Genomic DNA, 20,305 nt, shown 5'->3' with positions numbered 1-20,305 from the left:
TCTAGCGCTAGGCGTTGATCTCGTTAGGCCAAAGGGAAAGTTCTTAATGGCCTGCCCTTCGGAGGTTGGGCGTAATCGTGCATTTAATTAGAAGGCTGTGAGTTCGTTTCGTTACAGTTCGCCCCTTTAAACCGTCAATCTAATGGCACCGTTCGAGAAACGTCACCGTTCGACACCGAGTGGGCCCACATGCAATAATTAAAACATTCCCGATTACCGCTGGGAGTTGTGAAACGGACCCGATGACGCGGGCGAAACTGTCCTGATGAGTGGCCGTGTCGCGCCGAGCCGAGAAGAGGTCTTGCGCTTATCCACATTATCGCACGCCCTAGCAGGTCTTCGTCCGGCTTCGGGTGGACATTAACAGAAGCCCGAAGCCCGGCTGTCAGGCTGGCCAGCGCTTCAATAAAGTGTATGATTAGTGTGCCGTCGGCTAATGGATCGAAAAGCACTTGTGGCATCCAGATCGACTCGGCGCCGCGACCCGGGGGTTGCGAAAGTGAAGGTTTTTTCCTCAACGACCCAGTGCCGGCTAAGATAAGGCTTAGCGCGAGGCGCTTTCCGCGAACCGATTGCGGCGAGAGGTGAGAAATTCTTTGTAAGATTATCGTAAGAAGCTAGCAAACATTTTAGCTGCTTAAGATAGCGGACGACGGGGCTGGGTCCCGTTCGTGTGCTCCCGGGGGCCGATATTCGGGGTTACGATTTGTGGGCCCAAGTCATTTCACACCAGCGTAACGCTAAATGGATCATAATTGCCGAGTGTGGTGGGTCAATGCCGCGGCCACGCATTGCGCGACGTGGTGTGAAGCCGGAGTGCCCTAGTTAGCCAATTCGCTCATCGTTTGGTGTGACGAGTGTGCAAATTGACGTTTCCAATTTGGCGGGCAAAGTTCTATAAGTAGTTCAATTTCAATCAAAATTCCGATTTCCAAACTTTTCCACGGCAACTTCTGACATAGACTGCATTAAACATAGCGAAAAGAAATTCCAAGTTTTAATTTAATTAGGAAGCAGCCTATAGTACGGCCTCCAATCATTTTAGTGTGAATGGAAAATCACGTATCATGGAGAAACAATTACAATTAATACCAACCAAGCAAGCGTTCTTTCCTTTTTGGCCAAGCCCTTAATATTTATTAAGGACTATATATTTATACATTTATTTTTTTTCTACGTTTGATTTGGTGTATTTTTTTTACAACAGAGACACAACTGTGTCAATCAAACACAATCGATGTTGGTACGTATGTCGACGGTATGTTTTTAATAACGAGATTTTATTTTTAGAAAAATAGAAAACAGAGTTAGTTTGCAAAGCCCGTTCTTCACTTTTCCACCTTTCCAACGTTTCCAATTTCATGCAAATCGGATGCGCGATGCAATCGAAACTAAAAAGTTATGCGCGATTATGTGTTACAGGATTTAAGGCTTATGTTAAACATGGAACAAAGAGCCCATATAAAATTTTGTGTTAAACTTGGTAAAACATGTACTGAGACCTATAATTTGTCTGAGACCTATAAGTTTTTGTGTGGTATAAGGGTTTTCAAGAGAATCGTGAGGACTGGGAAAACAATTAAAGGCGTCCACTAGACCGAAATCATTGCTGTGGATGGAAATTACACTGTAAGGATGGTAGCTGAAGAGTGTAATACAAGTAAAGACACTTGTTGGAAGATTTTATGTAATGATTAGAAAAAAATAAAACAGACGACCAAAAGGACGCCCGTGTAACACATACGAAAGACATGATTAAAGCCGCCGAAAAGGACAACAAGCCTCCGTATTCACCTGATCTGTCACCATGTGACTCTTTCCTATTCCTTATCTTCAAATTGGCCACGAAAGGATCTTTTTATCCAGCAATTCGAGCGGCTGTAACACAGCGGCTTCTGGATATTCCTTCCGAGGTCAACAAACGATCAATGAAAAAATGCATTCACCGTTGTGTGCGTTGTGCGTACGACTAGAAACTCTTTAGAATAAAAATACTCCTGATCAAAAAATGAGTGTGTTTTATTGGAGTTAAATTAAGACAGTCTACTTATTTACAAGACATAGCATGTATGTTAATTCCTTGCGTTAAAATCATCCTTCTTCAATTTGGACACTTTACTTTTACGATTTCTCATCTATTGTTACTGTTTCGTTGTTAACTATTTACAGCATTCGGTTATTCGTTGATTCACGGGCAATACCAATAGACTTTATGTTAAAATGGCGTCAATTTGACGCCAAACTGCGGCCTCGCAACAAAAGCTCTCGTGACGCACCCTCGTGGGCCAATTGTCCATAACTGCGTGACATTTCCAAACTCAGCCAGTGGTCCGCGGGCAATCTGGCGCCTCGGTTCCTTCCCATCGATCGCGGCAAATGTCCTCACGATTTGCTCCTTGGCGACTCCACTCCTTGGGGTCTCGCACCGAGCGGTGTCGTGTGTTGTTAGCTTTGGCCGCGCACGAATTCGTTGGCCACCTGTCCGGGCGCACCAGGGCTCACTTATTGTGGCCATCTTTTAACGACTTTGGCACCTCGCCAAAGGCACCTTTGGCGAGCGCCAGAGAGAGAGACTCGTGCGACGCCTAGCGGCCTACTATAAAAGGAGAAAATTCTGCCCAAGGTGCCAACGTGGCCGCCTCGAGCCACGAACGGTTCGGTTTTCGGGTCTAGTGGTGTTCGGTGGAATTAACCATGCGGTCCGGCGGCATCTGTTGGGCTTTTCGCGTGACTGTCACAAAAAAGGCGGTGTCACACGTGCACACTCCACCAGCAGCCCTAAACGGGTGACCGCACTTTGTCATGATCCCGAAAAAGGGTACGGCGCTCCAAATCCTTCGCGGCCCAGAAGTCCTTCGACTCACCTGCAGACCCACAGAACTCGGAGAGGCCCCCGAAGAGAGGCCCACAGCTCGGGCTCGTAATCGTAATCGATTTAATTTCAATACGAAATCCTATGCAAATCAGCCCACCTTGAACATGAGGATGGGCACCAGGGCAGGAGCGTTTTCTGTAATGCATAAATATGTAGGGAAATTTGCAGCAGCGATCGCGACGCGACGCCGGTCCTTCGGTTCGTCGGTTGGCCGCATCGGGGTTTTGCACTCAATCACGAGCCGATTGATTATTCAACGACGGAATTAGAGGTGCGAAATCGAATGTCTTATGGATGAAGAATTGGTCACCGAACCGGGACGGCAAAGGACGGCTCGCCGACTCGTGCTGAAAGGTCCGCGGACCTCGAACCGCGAACGCGGGCAAATCGTGCCCGACTGCCGACTGCGGGGAGGTCAGTAAATCCCGACCCGACCGACTTCGGGTCGGCAACGTTCATTAATTGAGTTGTTTTTTCTTCCTTCGGATGACATTTCAACACGTTCGGAAGCCGGGCTCCGGTTGTGGTTTCTTCGCTGGCCGGCGGCATTTCGCACCGCAGTCGGGCGCGAGGAAAAGGGCACAGGGTTTGCGGTCAGTGTCGGTGTCGGCGCTGGAAACATTAAAGGTTCGTCCGGATTCGGTTTGCGCGGTTGGCGCTATATTTGCTAGTAAGATTAGGTTTCCGTGAGAAGTACCGGCGTCTTTCGTATTTACTGTACGATTTCATTGAGCTAATTGTGATACATTCCACGTTGATTAAGTCTATTCAGTTATAATGAGTTATACGGTTGCTGATTGTGCAATTAACAGTTTCTTTCAATTTAACCCGAGAGACAATAATGCAAAGTACATTATTTGTTTAAAATTGAAAAAAAAATGAAGCCATTGAAAGGAATAAACAAAATACACGAATTGTAAGTGAATGAATTGTAAGCTGAAGTGAAGTCTTTATTTAGCTGCCAGCCGAGCTATGATTTCATGTTAAACTTTGATTTAAACAAATTGTATTCCTACGTTTAAAACATTTAATTGAAATGTTTTTCAAACTGTTCTCCAAAGATTTCTCTAAAAATAAATATTTTTTCTTATTTGTTTCCATTATTTCTTTCATTTGGGATGTGATAAAAACTAAAATAAAAAGACGATTTTTCCTAATCATAAAACGATTATTAATTTATTAAGATTTTTTTGGAATAACACAGTGCAAGGACACAATGTTAATGCAAGAAACGAGACCCAATGAGCATAGAAAATTGGAATTTTAACGAGTTTTTATGATTAAACTTCTTAAAATAAATGTCAAAACACAGTAAGAAACAAGCGCGCACTGAATAATCGATAGTTTCACTGTTTCCCGCTTAGATTTCGTGGTTCTAGAGTCGATCATTGCTCGTCTCAGTTGCTTGCTTCATGCTCTGATTGGGCTGCATACGACGGTGACTAGCCTTAAGCAACCGTTCCAAAATTCTTCGGGAGCTCGCATGCGACGGACGGTCTGTGGAACGCAAATCATCGGTCGATCATAGGGAACGGCATTTCCAGCGGCGACGTCGGAAGAAAAACGATCCCAAAAACCATCAACGGTGGCGGCTATATGTGCCGGCGGGTGCAATGAACTTCCGTGCGGGGGCCCGAAACCGAACGACAACTTGATTACGATCCGATCCGATCCGCCTGTGCGGTGTGGCAGTGGCCGAAACGCATCGCGTCCTACCGAAAACCGCAACGCCCGAGGAGCAGCTTAAGACGCAGTACATAAATTGTTGCTATTGTGTTCGCCCATGTGAAACATCGCCAATGTTGATTGATCTTCGCTCGTCCGGGGTCGAGGGTGCGGTGAACCGCATCGGAGGGCGCGGCCGTTGCTCCGGGGGCTCCGGGCGGTGCGGTTATTGAATTATTTATAACATTATGGAATCGATGCGCCGGAATATGCGGCGGCGATGTGCGTTCCGATCCGGCTCGACCCGACGATGGCGACGACGCGTACGGCAAATTATGCGCTGGGAAAATGCAACTTAAACGATCGAAACAATAGGATAAGAAGTTGGGCGCGGGTTGGGCTGTGCGATATTTTATTGCGATGCCTTTGCTTCGTTCGCCATCGTGACTGGTACACTCGGTACACTCGGTAGTTGTTATGCTGAGCGGGACCGAGAGAATTCATGACTAACTATTAGTGAATGTAATGCAGCATATTTAAGATCATTATCTGTAAAAATAATTAAAGCAAAATAGGATGCAGTTGTTGAGGATTCTCCAGCGAAAGTTTTCTTTATTTTACGCTAATACCTGCTCCTGCGCGTGCAAGGACATGCACGAAAGGGATCCAATTGCAACAATTCAAGCACCATAAAATGGGTGGCCACCAAAGACACGGTGGACGATTCCGGCGGACGGGCTTTGCAGCATCCAATTAGGGAAACCATAAAACAACATCGCACATTGGCCGTAGCGGTAGCCACTGCCATTCGCCACGTCAGCCAGCATTTTGGTTCGATCGCACCGAACACGTTTGTCTTCCGCCGAGCCTCATCAATATTCCGAGCGAGTCGTTCGCCGAGTCTTTGGACGGTTGATACGCATTTGATTTTCGCTCTGGACGATGTCCAAACACCCGAACCGGTCCGCTGGACAGAGATTGCCTTTTTCCCAGCGATCTGCGATGCTACCGGGTTTACCAGAGCCGGCCCCCCCTAGGAAGGATACCTGAGTACCAGTTTTTCCGCCGCTCGCCCGGAGTGTGAAGCGTCCGGTATTCGCTCCGTGGACCGTGCGTGCAGTGATACGAGCGATGTTGGTTTGGGCGCATCATACCGCGATACCGAGGGACCCGCTACCTGCCACATAACGAGGATCCGTTTCTGGTTTATTGGAGCGTGGGAACCCGCGTGACGTGACGCTTCTCGGCCAACGGATGCCCGGACGCCCGGTTCAGTTTTCGTTCAGAAAGAAAAGACGATAGGTCGGTGTGTTTTTTTTCATATGTATATAAAATGCATATTTTGCTATTGTCGTGCATAATCCGGTGGCCGGTGTGCGCGTCGCGAGTGCCGTGTAGCGGGCGGTCACTTATGTTTCACTTTATTTGCACTCCCTTTCGTCAGCCCAAAACGGTCACTTCGAGTGCTCTTTGCCTACCTACAGTACGCTACACTTGCTGCCTAGGAAATGTCGCCAAACCCGGTTGCTGGCCTATTGTTTCACCTTGATCCGCGCTACGATCGCTCGCTACGATCAAGGACGCCAAGGAGTAAAACCGAGGGAGAAGAAGCTACTTACAGTGGGTTTGTAGTGGAATACGTGGAGACCTTAGCCTAGCCTTACCCTCTAGGTCCTTAAGCAAAGTAACGATAAATACACTGCGAATCCCTGTCCGTGCTGGGGATTTCGTTTTACATACGTGACGTCGTAGGAATTGGCTACTGGAATGTAAGCGTATGGTGGCGTCTCCCTTATCGCGACGGCCGGAAATAGCTAATGCCGCGCCCTAGCGGGGCCTTACAACTAAATAATACCGTGTATTTTATGATTCCATTTTGTGTCGAAAGAAGAATTTTACCACTATACTACTTGCCGAAAAAAGGATAACAACATTTTAGTGTAATAAACTTTTAAAACAAAAAACAGAAATGTCTTACAATGTGGCACGGTTCGTCGCTTGCTCGCTGGTTGATGTTGACTGTATTAAACTGTGGCCGGGGTTGCTTGAGGTACGCGTTATTTAGTCAAAAATGGTCGAAGTGGAATGTGTGCATTGTTCCGGACGGCACCGCAAATTCAATCAGACATCCGTGGCTCGGGCCAACATAATATGTTTGCAACGAAATGAAAGGAATTTCGTTGTCGCGTTGTCCAGCATGAGGCCAAAGCATTAACGGGGGCGCATAAACGGTGAAAGGTGTCGAATGGTGGTGACGGTGGCCGTGGCGGTGGCAGGCAGGTGGTTATGCGATGAAGGTTTTACGATAATTCGCAATCGCACAGATGGACGCCGGGCGATAAGGGTTGCCCGGCTCAAGATTCGGCCATGCGCCGTGCGTTGATTGCGGGTGGCCATAAAGTCGCTGACAGAGTCTCAATTGCTGCGAACTCGACTGCGAGCAACCCGCCAAGCGAAAGGCGATCGCGAACGGCCAGAGTTCGGCTCACCGGGATCGATCGGTTTATTTTTTCGTATGGGTCAGGCGATCAGGCAAACATTTATGATTCATTCCTTTTGGTCGGTTACATTCATCATACATCGAACGCACGGCGCGGTGACTTCAAATAAATACAGCTCACTTTTGATCTGAGCGGCCCCCTGGCAACAGGTGTCGCTGGTCACCCTAACGCCCTCCGTTCCGCTCCGTTACGCTCCGCTCGATCCGCTTAGTAACGCCTACCGACCGAAAGCGTTGGCCACCACCTTCCAACACAACCCTTATTGGAGGACTGTGCTGCTGCGAAGCCGCGCTGCCCGGGGGTTGGTTTCCTCCACAGTACCTTGGAGCGTCTAAATCTGTACAAAACGTGACGCGATGTCCGCGAATGCGCAAAAGCAACTGTTGCGACTTGCGCCCCTACGCGACACGTGCATTGCGCAGCGCGGCGCCGTTAGCCGGGCGAGAGGCCCCCGAAGCAACCCTTCATGCATGCTGTAGTTCATCCGGAATTAGGGGGGTGGCTATCCCACCACACACAGTGGGGTGGTTGCCATAAAAATACCGGGAGCCCCACCGGGGGAATGAAAGAGACGGCCAACCAACGGCGAGTGTCACGTTGACAGAAGCCGTTCCGCGACATGCATTATGCAATCGCGATCACTACTGTTGCTGTTGCTGCGACTATTGTGGACAAATAATGCATGATGGCGATCGTAACGACGTGTCACAGCGTTCTCGAGGCAGCCCCAAAGCGCAACCGAGGCGTCTTGTGGCTAACGAACAACACAACCCTTCGGCCAGCAGCATCGACCATCGAGATAAGGTGTCAAATATTGCTGCCGGTGAGCGCGTGTTGTAATCGATCTCCAGGAACGCTCGACTCGGCGTCGACAAAGCGCACAAAAATGTCAAATATACCACACTCATGCGCACCCGAAAAGGGAAACCACCGGGGAGCGTGTTGTTCCAATTAAAATGTAATTGTCATACGGATTGATTTACGGTGCAGCGGCAGCAGTCGCAGCGGAACAATTGGGCCGTAGCAAAAAGGTCAGCGCGCCGGAGCATAACACGACGCAAACAGTGGTAATTTATGCGTTCACGAGGGTGCACAGGCAAGCGAAGCATAAAATTGAATCACAACCATAAGCACCATTGATTGCCGGCGGCAATCGACTGCGGAAATCGAAGCCAAACAATAACAAAAATCAAGGAAACGGTAGCAAGTCGTATAGAGAGTAACAAGGGATAGAAAGGAAAAGATTGCCATAAGAAACGATACATTTGTGTAGAAAGAAAGAAGCAAACGAGAAACAATGAAATGGTTGTAATAAAACATAAGCTCTTCTAGCATTTGAAGTTAAAAAAATATTAAAAAAACACCAAAAGAGTGTTAAATAGAATGGCAAAATGAGAGGCAGAATGAAAGCTATAATTTAAAAAAGATAAAAAAATGGATGGAACGAAAATAGTAGTTAGACGTGCAGAGAGTAACAACACCCCGAAAAGAAAAGGCACAAGAGATGATAAATTAATAAAAATGGAGTAACAGTATAAACAACTGTTGTGACGGCGTCATGCTTTTATGGTTATTAATAGAAACCAGCAAATATAAAATTGAAAATAGAATTCAGTTGAACGAACGAAAAAAAGTGCGAAGTGCCACGTAAACAGAACGAGAGTCAGAAAAGAAGAGATTGAAACAAGACTTGATAGAAAGGGCACTTCAGCAAGAAAGCAAGAGAAAGAAGAAGCATAATCGCTCTAATAAACGGCAGAGTTCCAACTACAAAAAGCTAAACACCACAAAATCGCAAATAAAAAAGAAAGAGCCAAGAAGTGGCTTTCAAATGTGCACAAAAAAGGGGGCGAACGAGTTCGAATAGAACGAAGAATAGAGCACTGTTTGGCTACATCCTCTGCGCTATGATCGAACATTGCGCCCAGGCCAATGTCGGCACAGCACGACAAACGGAAGCACAAGACGTGCCGGGCATGTGAATGCCACTGGGTCCCGCCACCGCTAGCGGCGGCCGGTGACAAATTGACCATTTCGGTGTCTAATGGTTTGGAACCGCAAATTCGAACGCGAACCTTGCGGTCGAGCGACGCCCGTCGTGAGCTTAATTCGATGAAACTGTGGCTGTTGATCCGACTGCGGATCTAAAGAGGCGGAAAATTAATGCGTTATGGGAAGTGGTTCTGGTGGTTAGCGTGAAGTGAAGCGTAAGCATCGCGCGGAGGCCCCTGAACCTGCCTACGAAGCCAACCAGGAGCGAGCGGCAACCGCGATCACGACGACGATCGTGTGTCGTGCAACGGAGTGGGTCGGGTCAGTGTGAGGCTTCTTTAATTACAGGTTCGACCGGAAGCCGTTTGATCTTTCTGCTGCGTTTCGGCGCCACCCGCCTCCGTAGGTGGCGCCCGCGTTTGTCTTAACTAATATGACACGGTGAGAATAAATTACTGGGACCTTGCCATTGCCGACCGCGATCGCGGGGTCGTTGACACTAAGCTAAGCTAGGAAGGCACTAAGAAAATAGAAGTATTAACAACAGACTTGGGACCGGACTTGGTTCCAGGATCTCGGGCGCGGGGGCGGTCATAGGTACAGCTCGAGGGCCGTCTGCTCGTTGAAGCCGGTCAGCAGCTCGTTGAACGGGTTCAGCGAGTCCAGGTGGCTGAGCGGGCTTAGGCAGGGCTCGGACAGCTGCAGCGAGTCCGCGTCCGACTCTAGGAACAGTCCAAACTCGAGGTTATCGTTTGGCACCACCGTGCTAGTGTTGGGGCAGCCGAACCCGTGCGCCTTCAGACCGCCCGCACCCGTCACGCCCGGGCTGAGGCACGGCTCGGACAGGATGAGCGAGTCGTTGTCCGACTCCAGCACCGAGCCGAGGTCCACGTCCATGCTGAGCGGTCCGCTATCGGCGGGCCCGGGATCGATACTGGCCGCGTCCAATGCTATTAGCGGAACAGGGCTGTGCTCGGTGAGCTTGTTCGAACTCGCCGCCAGAGGAAGCTTCCGGGTGCGGGACCGGGTGCCACCCGCCGATCCGGCGGTGTTGCTCTTCTTCGCCCGACTGGAGGCTGGAGTGGACTTTTTACTGCTCCGCTTCCGTGGGCTCGAGGTCAAGGTGCTGGTGCAGCCACTGCTGCTGCTGCTGCTGCTACTACTGCTGCTACTGCTGCTGCCCCTAGCTGGTGGTCCCGGTGGCGCCGTGTACCGGTGGTCCACTGGTGGACGCACCGGAGACAGATCGGGTGATCCGTATCCCTGGAGCAGCCCATCGCGGAGCAACAGGCCCTTCTGCATGACCTCGCGCTCGATCTCGTTGTGGTTGACCATGTCCAGGTCATTGTTGTTGTCGTAGCCACCGCTGGATGTGCCGCCGGATAGCATATCGCTCAGTATCCGGATGTACTTCATCGCCATCCGGAGCGTGGTGATTTTGGTGAGCTTCTCGCTCGACGACGACGCACTGGCACCGCACTGGGGCGAGCTGACCGGGGAGCTGCTCCCGCTCGGTCCGGCCACCGCCACCGGAACGGCGCGCCGCAGGTTCTCGAACGCACTGTTGATCTCCCGCATGCGGCTTCGTTCGCGGGCGTTGGCCGTTTTCCGCCGGTACTTGCTGAGCGGGGCGGCTTTCGGCTTGGGTTTCTCCTTCGGCGTTACTTTCTCCTTCGTCGTTCCCGATGCTTTACTGACGCTCGACTCGAGTGTGGTGCGGCGGGACTGGCGCTGCCGGAGCGAGTACTTCTCGTCCTTGCGGATCTCCGACGTCAGCGTGCCGGCGGCGTCGGCGCCCAGCAGCGTGTAGCCAGTGGTGGTGCCGTTGCCGTGGTTGTTGTTCGCGTCGGCCATCGCCTCCATCGACGGTTGCTGATCGTAGGTGATCGCCCTGATCGACTCGATGTTGTTGTGACGCATCGTGGGGTTTGCCGAGGTCAGCGCGTCCTGTAACGAGCGAAAAGGGATATACAATAAATGAGACACTCTGGTTTGCCGATGAAGTCGTTGTCTGTTGGAGGCTGTTGGGGGCTCCTTCGGATTCGTTTTGTCTCCCATTGTAGCGACTCCCCTCTCCAACAAGAAGCAGCTTCTTCCCGACCGAAAGAAAGGCCCTCAAAAATATTATGACGAATGGTGCCATTGTTGTTTCGGGGCGGCCAATATTCAAATCGCCCCCCAGCCATACCCCGGCCTTCGTCTCGCCCGCCGTCGACCGGTCGGCCGGTGTGACAAATGGCTTGGTGCGAAGGGAAACTGTCAAAGCTGAACGGCTTGTAAATCATCGGCAACAATTGCGCCGCCGCGGTCCGGTTACGCGGACGATGGCGCTGCCCTTTTTTATCGGCCGCGGCAACTTTCTCACAGCAATTTATAAATCGCCCGCACGCGGTCCACCGGCGACCTCCTGCGCCCGGTGCCACTTAGAAGCGTCGTTCGCGCTCGCTGATGGGGCCGCCGATCCGGTGGTTATAAACGGTGACGCTGACACTTGACATTGGCGTATCGATTCCAGCACCAATACCGCTAACCACCGCCGATTACGATGAACTCCGGGGTCCGCCATGATTAATGGTTATTGACACCCGAGGGGTCAGTTACTACTTCGCACGGTTCCACGGTTCGGCTTCAGGGAACGGTTCCTCCCCGTTTTACAACGCACTAACTGGCGGTCTGGCTGACGATCAAGTGTTGCCATTGTCGCCCCAGGGTTCGGAGGTACGTATCAAGCTTTTGGGGATTTTTTTTTCATAAATTTCTGAAAAAATATCACCAAAACTTTGGGGAAAGTTCCGCGGTATATCCCTACTAATGTTGGCCTTCCCGGTAGCGCCCAGCGGCCACGAGCGTAATCTTACGAAGACATCATCCCGAGCGAATGGCGTTGTTTTGACAAACACGTGCTTTCCGTGTTGGACGCCACACTCGTACGTGTGTTACACTGTGGCCCGGCGAGGGTAATGAGGATTTTCGACGCGTGAAGCCGATCTCTCTGTGACCACAGCCCAACGAAGTGACGCCGTCCTCTTGCGTGGTATTTGCAAACACTATTCTATTCTAATTCACTATTCGGAGACTTTCGTAATGGTTCGAAGCAATGGTTGTTTAAACTCTGCTTGGTACGAATTCTAGTGAAATACTTCAGTTAAAATGGAGCTAAGTGTGAATCCAACACAACAGCTTGTGCAAGGCAAAAGCAGCAGTGAGCAACAGCAAAACGATCCCAACACGGATTTTGGAACATCCCAGCAGGAACCGCAGCAAGCAACAGGAAAGATTAATAATGACGACGGAATTGATTCGATGCAAATGATCGAATTCAACAGTGCCGAGATGAGTGATTCCTCCTTAGAATGCAATGCTGATGGTATCGGCGCTAAGTTTAAGAAATACTTTATCACTAAAAAACAACTTACAGCAGCAGATAGAAAAAAAGGCAAAAAAGAGCGCAAGGTACGTCAATTACGCCGACTTCGCCAGTGGTTAATGCCAAAGAACCCCATTGTAACATTGCATGAGCTGCAAGGACCTGGAATGTCCCAGTTTATTGTTAGTACAAATGGGCAGCAAACCACGGCTGCGATAATTATCAATAATGTGAGATATGAAGCTACTGCAGCAAACAAATCTCTTGCGAAATCGAAGGCTTCAGAGAAAGCCTTGCGCGATTTGGCGATTTCTCATATGAACAAGGTGAAGCAGCAAGGAAATGACAGTAATATGGATGTCGAAACAACCGATTCCCTTGAATCGGATGGCATGCCTATGATGCATCTCGCATCATATGCCCTGTACAAGTTGTTTACAGAATGGCAGAACGAAGGGTTTGAGATCCCGATGCTTAGATCCAAACCAAAAGCATACATTGCAGAAACCTTTGGCTTCAAAACACCCTAAAACTATGGCGGATCTACCAACTGATGCAGCCACACGTCATCCAACTGCTCTGCTGACTTATATGCGTCCTCAAGTCCCGTACGAAGATCTTGGAACGGAAAATCATATGTTGGGCAGTATATTTTTGGCAGGAATCACGGTAGATGGATTACATTTTGTAGGCAAGGGAAGGTCAAAGAAATTAGCACGGAAAGCAGCTGCGACAGACGCTTGTAAAAAGCTGTTTAAAATTGAGTTTGAGCGCTGTGCGTTGGAATAAGGGATATAGTATTTTACCCTGAATTTATTTACTTATAGTGTCTAGCGAAACTACCTTTTTTTAATAAAACAAAAGAATTTACGAAATACGATGATAACAAAGTTAATTTAGTTAATTAAAATTCAGTTAACAACATCAATTAACTCGTGTGGCCTGCCTCTGTTAGGGATCATTGATACACATGACAAACGTAGTTTATTTTTCGCAATGCATTCCATTGCGGTCATACAATTTTGCTTAAACCCGTGGTTTTATCATGCGCTCCTTTCTTCAATCCACAATTATTGTGACCAGACTGATTTTATAAACTTAGCTAATTTTTTTTAAACTAGCCGCTTTGTGGTTACTTTCGCTCCCGTGGACCGCCTTCATATATGTCGCCACATGACGTAAGGAACCGTGAAATGAACGGAGTCGCCGTCCAGCGTTGGACCGTAATAACCGAGCAATTGTCCAGGGTTAGTTTACGAGCGTGACAGATTGAAACAAAACACTCGCGGCCTCTGGTGCGGTTATCGTCGCGTGCTTTGTCCTTTTGTCCCCAAGGGTAGCATGAAGGAGTTGTGGCCGGGGCGGCGGAAGGCGTGTCATCAGCTAGTTCCGTACGAAGTGCCCGATGATGATGTTCACCAAATTACTCCCGCTGACTGACGCTTGCGGTTACTAACACAGGCCGCGGCCTAAGCTTCGATCTTGTGCATGAAATAGACATTATTTTTTAGTGCCATGATGACACTTTGCTGACACTTGTCCCCAAACCGAACGGAGCCGCGGCCGAGTGGCCATTGAAAGTTCCATCAAGCAGCGTTTTGTGGCGGATGAGTCTGAACCATGTTGCCCGTATCTCCTGCTGGCTACTGGGTCGCACAGAAAAGCTGTTACCAATGGCAACGGCAGCCCGAACTGAGTTTGATGGATTGACACGCTGGTAACTGGATCGATCAGTCAATCATTTGAACCACTGAAAGCTACTTCTCGGGTACGTGTATTCATTCATGCCCCACTACGTATTAGATTTTGGCAACTTTAACTTACTGCACAGCGTTGCTGCGGACTGGATCTCGGTGGGTTGAAACTGCCACGACAAATTCCTCTCGACAGTTCATTTCACACGCTGCAAACGCGGCGAATCGTCTCTTGCCGCAACCCACCACGCGAACAGCTCCAGACAAATACGAAGTGCAGTTGCGCAGGCAGGTGCACCGTTGGCTACCGTTGGACGGTGGCCGCTTCTGGTGCTGCTTGGCACCGAAACAAGTTGTCAACTGGTTTGTTTTTGCCTTGCCTTTCCTAGAGTCCGGCCGCCGAAGGACGGATTCGCTTCCGAGGAGCGCACAGCAAAAAACCGTCAGCCGTCAGCTCCTCGGGTCGGCCGGGTCGATCGACTTGGAAATGATTTGCACAGCTAGAGAGCGCCCCCGCTGGGATGCTGGGCTCCTAAGTCAAGCCGGCAGCCCGATCGCTCCGGCTCCGCGATCTGTAATCGCATTAAGTTTACGGTGAACCTCTGAGCTTACCGCAAATAAAAGCGACCGCAAAGGTTCGCCGAGCAGGCCGAGGAGTGGTGTGTGGTGAGCCGGCTCGTCGTCTTGGTCGCCGAAGACCAACATGAAGATGAACAACCTGGTGATGGCAGAGCCCAGAAGCCAGCCCAGGTACCATTCTCGAACGACCATAATAAAAATGTAACTCCCGACCGAATATGGGAAGTCGGCACGATTATTGCGGTGGTTTCATGAGATCCTTGGCCCCTGTCGCTTCTCCGCTCCACGTACGTAATGGCTTCGGTGGTTCTTGCGGTGGCCAGGTACCGATGGTGCCGTACTTGGGCCAGCCTTTCCCGACCACCCGGCGAAGTAGCCCGACAACACAACAACCGTTGGCTACCGTTTTGGGGACGGCTGAGGCTACCGCAACAAGGACGTGCGCGCTGGCTGCGTCTCATGTGTGTGTGAGTGTGTCACTCGAAATGGGCAGACTATTCGGCCGGACCGGAATCCAGCTGCGCTGCTGGGAGTGACCTTAGCTGGAGCACAGCAGCAGGTTTTGTAGCCCACGTTTGGCCAGTAGCCGGTGTGACTGGCGGCGGTCTCCACGGGCCGTTGACTTCCCCCGATGCTGGGTGGGACTGGGCGCTGTATAAGGATGCTTCGGAACGGGACTTTGCCGGAGAACGGAAGAAGGTCCAGTCCAGTGCCCAAAGCAGAAGCTACCCGGGCCCCGGGACTCCACACACTAGATCGGTGCGGGCGATAATGGGCCGTTCGTATCGACATCTAGCGAGACGGTGGCGAGTGATCGATCGTTCGACAAACGATCGACTGTCAGTCGGTGGCCTCGAACGTATCAATCAAACCTGCGATTTTCAGCGCACCCCCTGGCTGGCTGGCGCGTGAAACGTGCTGACCGCTATGTGTGTGTGTGTGCGTGTGTGACACGTCAACGCGTTCTCGGGCCGAATGTGTGTGACACGCGGTCGGAATGCGCTGGCAATGCTTTTCATAATTATGTTTTAGTTTTTACCATCGCCGTGGGATAATGGTGGGCGCTGTGGACGTTGTTGGGAATTGCGTTTGGGACCAATACTTTTTTTCGCCCGCAGATAAGCGGCTTTTTATGGTGCACTTTTTATGCTCCCTTTCCGCGTATCGAGTCGATTGGATCGTGACAAAAATCACAGCAGGGCCATTGCTGCCTTTTTATGCTTATCGGACGATCGGACTGGTCGTGCGTTGGGAATGTTGGTGATAACATTCCAACCGCCGGTATGTTGTCCGGTTTCCCATCGATTGGTACGGGGACGTAACGTACGGTGCTAGGAGAAAACTATTTTCACATAGTGTTGCTGTCCTTTTTGATATGGAGGGCAAAAACGAACCGTGCGTTATGTTAGACGAAAGCGGTTAGGATGAAGAAAGAGTTGTATAAAGCAAAAGGATTGTGATGAATATTTCGCTGATCATAAAGTGACTGTCGGTGTCGGTACTCTAAGCTTTTGGAAAATATATTTCAGGATAGAGTTAAGTTAAGTAGAAAGTAAGTTTTTTAACGTACTTCCCTACCTATGCTTCGAGATGGTTTCGAGCATTTTAATGAAACATTTTACAAGTACTTTTGAAACATTTTTCGAACAAATGTTTTCCTCAGACTCATCAGCTCACAGGACGTTTGCGGGAGACCACTGAAGCGTGAAATCATTAACAACTGACGAGCATTTTTACATTTTTATAGAACTGAAACTTCTTTGCCCAATCACAAAAAATGTCACAAGTTCAGTGAGTTTAGGTAACAGTTGGTCAGTTTAGGTTGGTCTTCTGGAAACAACCCAGTCGGTAGTTAGCAATTACGTGGGTTAAGTGGTAAAAAGAAATTTGAACATGGACTAAACGGAAACTAATATAATTGGTATGCCATAATAACATTAATTCCCATACTGCTTCATAGGATTATCAGGACACATATTCGTATACATTTTGCTACGTTTCTATTAGGTTACTTCTTGCCTAACTCTGAGCATGTTACGATCAATCAGACCAATATAGGTTCTTCAGTGAGGGTGTTAAAATTGCATTCGCTAAATGTGACCTTGACGTGATTTGCAGCTTAAAATCTATTGACAATTTCCTGACAAAACTTTTTCAAGCGAAGTTTGTGCTGAGACCAATGAAACTGAATTAAATTTAGACTAGGTAAACTGGAGGAAGAATAGACCAATAATGAAAGAGCATAGTTGTAGAGAGTTAAACAGGACATCTTAAAAAACGGTTCACGTTCAATACACAGTGGCGTCGTTCGGTCTGATCATCCATTCAGCCGGGCTCCGTATCGACGCCACTAGAGTGCGCAAAATTTTGCCCCAAGGAAAATAATTCAGTTTTAGAGATCGTAGGAGGTAGTTTTGGGTCAACAAAATTACTCACTTTTCCCCAAATCAAGCCACATAAACTACACCAACCTTCATTGCCACCCCTAACACACAAGAAGTAATTATTTTGCACTCAATCCGCACTCCGCAAGTGTTTAGACACCATCCACAAAGGCAAACAACAGCATTTCGCAATGTTTGCGCCCTCCGTTGGACAGCGCAATTTGCAATGCGGTTATTAATACCTAGCGCAAACATGACCGAAACAATACCCGTCAAAGTCAGCGCCAGTGCGCCGTTTTGGGTGCCATTTGTAGGACCTCGCGGTCCGCAGACCGATCTTTGTGGCCCCTTTTTACCCTTGGCCCGGTGTCACGCTTTCGGAGACGTAAGCCATAAGTGAAACGACAAATATGACGCCAAAAGAACGTCCCACTTTCGGACGCGTGTGGCCGTGCAAAGATTCGCGTTACGCAAAGCGCTGGTCGCGTCGTGAAGAGTATCCTGCTGCTGCGGGTGTGCAAAATTGCGGGTCAACTTGCCGGATACGCCATCCCGGAGACGCCGAAACCATTACCGAAAACTGTCTCAAAAGTGTCCCGGGTCACCGCGTTCAGCATAAGCCCCGAGCGACAGCATAGGCTGAACGCTGAACTTTATGGCCGTTTGGCCGGCCACCGGGCCCAACCGGAGTTCGTGATTTCCATCGCTAACTGGCAGTTCCACAGAAATCGATCAGAAAAACGGGCCGATCGTGGGGCGCGATTCCGAGGCGCGATTCGTGGCCGCCGCGCAGGGGCCAGTCCAACGCACGAGGCGCGTTTTTGACGAACCGCGCCTTAATGTCGCGCTGATTGATCGACCGTTTCGTACCCGGAATTCACACCAGAAACGTGCCCCGTGCGCCGGCCATGGCATGCCATGCAAAAAAGTAGCAGACGTCGCAGTGGCAGATTCCTGGGAAACGCAAACAGAAGCCGCAGTCGCAGGTCGGGTTCTGCGGCTGGAAAAGCCTCTCCGGGCCCTATGCTTCGTGTATGCTGTAACCTACTTTTGCGGTTTTCTCGGGATTCCGAAGGCAGCGGCATTCCGTCAATTTCTGTCGCAGCGCGCGTGCGCCGGGCTCACTGGGCTTGGTGGTGTCCGCGTTCGCGACTTCGCCGCAGCCCGTTTTCTGACACATTCTGACGAACCACGAGCCGTTGCCGGAGCTCGTTCGTGTGTTGCCCAGATCGTTATTCGGAAATCTTTTCCATCGCCATCGCCACAGCATGACTCATGGGCACGATCCGTGATGGCGATCTGATCACTTCGCCGGTCCGCGGACGCATATTGCGCGAGATTGAGTGCGAACCAAGGCGGAGCATAAAAATGAAATGCGTTTCAGCGCGTCAGAGTCACGACCTCCCACGCCGGCGCGCATGATGACGACGGCGGCGCCGATGGTGCATGTAAATTGGGCAAACGCAGCAAATGAGCGCCGCCGTCCAGGATGGCGAGGCTCTCACATCGTTAATTTAATCATCCACAAACGGGCGAAATGCTGAAGACAGGGAGTTCGAAAAGACAATCGAAAGGCACGTAACCCTGACATCGTCGCATTTACGGCACCAGTCTTGTGGTCATCTCTCGGTGTCATAAGCTTATTAAACATAAAAACCACCTAAGAAATGGTGAAAAGTAGTGCTTTAATGTTCCCTAATGAGTGTTTTTTGGGAGAAGGCAATGAAATAAAAGGCTAAAGATAATAAATGGTGAAAAGTCAAGGTACTCAGTTGGAAGAGTTATTAAAAATCTATTTTTAATGACGCATTTATGAAACAAGACAAACACATGCTGCTAGTGGCAAAGTTTTCTTGGTGTTTAAGAACGAAGTTTTGCACTTAAATTGATGCACTGCCCGGGATCCGCCCTGAAGTCTTTCGCTTAGAAACCGATAAGTCGGTACAGCGAAACGGATGATCTACGAATAAACCCCATAGTAGTTCATAATGCTTTTCAAAATCTTTATTCTAGGATCGAATCTGACAAAAAATAGTAAATGAAGTCGTACGCTGATGGCCCATATGGCACCACTGGAGCAGTGGTTCCGCCACCGAATCTTCTGACGACGCCCGCCGGCCGAATCCGTGGCGGTGTCCTGCTAACGACATGACAGATGATTTACTTGCCGGCGGTGCATTCCACGACGCAGGTCAGCCCTTACGACGGCGAGGCGCGCGAGAGAGAAGCAGGGATTGAAAAAAAACGCACGGGACGGTAAGCTGACGGACATGTTGCATTCCAGCGGCAAACACGCACGTGAAGCCGATTTAACGGACGTCACGGACTCAACGCTCGGCGTTTGACCACCGCCACCGGCGGGCTTAGTGCCCGCAACCTTTCTGTCGTCCAGTGCACCCCTCGTTTTTGGGCTTTAGAGAGTTTGCCACTCGCCAGGGCTGGTGAGAAACTCCAATCTCATCCGATCGCCGGCGAACCGGGCCGGCGTTTCCCAGAAGTGCACCTAAAATGCTGCTCATCGACGGACGACAAGAGCGCAGCGCGCATCATTAGCGTGGCCAGCGCAAGCATAGACGCGAGAGCGGAACGCTTCGCTTGACCATCGGCGCGATTTATGAAACCCTCTCACGTGCGCGGGCACCGCCATCGACGACGATCGGCGACGACATTTTCAGATCGTGTCAAGCCGATTGGAACGCGCGCGGCTCCTTTGAGTGCGACCCTCTTCAGGGTCGCGCTGCAGTTGCCTGCAGCGTCCACCGACGGACTCTCTCTCGCCACGGCCTGGCACGGGATAGGAAGCCCCGGCACTGCTGTACGAAATGCACTTGCCTTCACTGTGAGGGCTGTGCCGAAAAGTGTGCCAAGGAGTTGAAGAATGTTTCTCTTTAAATAATTAAGAGAAGAGTACAAAAAAAAGAGACGCAAATGTAAAAGACGGTTCAGGCCAATGTCTAGCGCCCGGCAACTCCGCAACTGAGCGACCCGTTGTTGGTCACACCCTGCGGCACTATAATCTCCGGCTCCGCTATCGCACACATCAAATCAACAAATTACTCGGTCTTAATCAACTTCGCTGCTCTCGCGGGCCAGCGCGGGCAGGATAAGCCCGACCGAAGGACCAGATCGGCCGATTACGGGATTAACCACACTTCACGCTCTCTCTCTCTCTCTCTCTCTTTCGAGCGCGCCCGCGGGTTGATGAACTGGAGACCTGGTCCTAACCCTCAGTCAGTCCATTAGCACAG

General features: G+C 50.0%; 2 protein-coding genes across 2 annotated transcripts; one reads left to right on the top strand and one right to left on the bottom strand.

Moving 5' to 3' along the window:
- Positions 1-9,624: 9,624 nt before the first annotated feature.
- Positions 9,625-10,953, bottom strand: LOC128271484 (helix-loop-helix protein delilah). The gene has a single exon (XM_053009041.1). The coding sequence runs from the start codon at positions 10,951-10,953 to the stop codon at positions 9,625-9,627; it is 1,329 nt and encodes a 442-aa protein (XP_052865001.1).
- Positions 10,954-12,304: 1,351 nt separating this feature from the next.
- LOC128273595 (double-stranded RNA-specific editase B2-like) lies at positions 12,305-13,203 on the top strand. The gene is given in 2 exon segments (XM_053011599.1): positions 12,305-12,893; positions 12,895-13,203. Coding segments are annotated over 2 exon segments (852 nt in total). The 5' UTR covers positions 12,305-12,336; the 3' UTR covers positions 13,190-13,203.
- Positions 13,204-20,305: the final 7,102 nt, after the last annotated feature.

This window comes from Anopheles cruzii, chromosome 3, assembly GCF_943734635.1.
Source record: "Anopheles cruzii chromosome 3, idAnoCruzAS_RS32_06, whole genome shotgun sequence".
Classification (NCBI taxonomy): Eukaryota; Metazoa; Arthropoda; class Insecta; order Diptera; family Culicidae; genus Anopheles; species Anopheles cruzii.
Note: the sequence above shows the minus strand (reverse complement) of the source record. Positions and strands in the feature narration are given on the sequence as shown.

What these genes read in the sequence shown, in the direction of transcription:
- LOC128271484 (XM_053009041.1), bottom strand. Translation starts at nt 10,953, where the DNA reads ATGCGTCACAACAACATCGAGTCGATCAGGGCGATCACCTACGATCAG.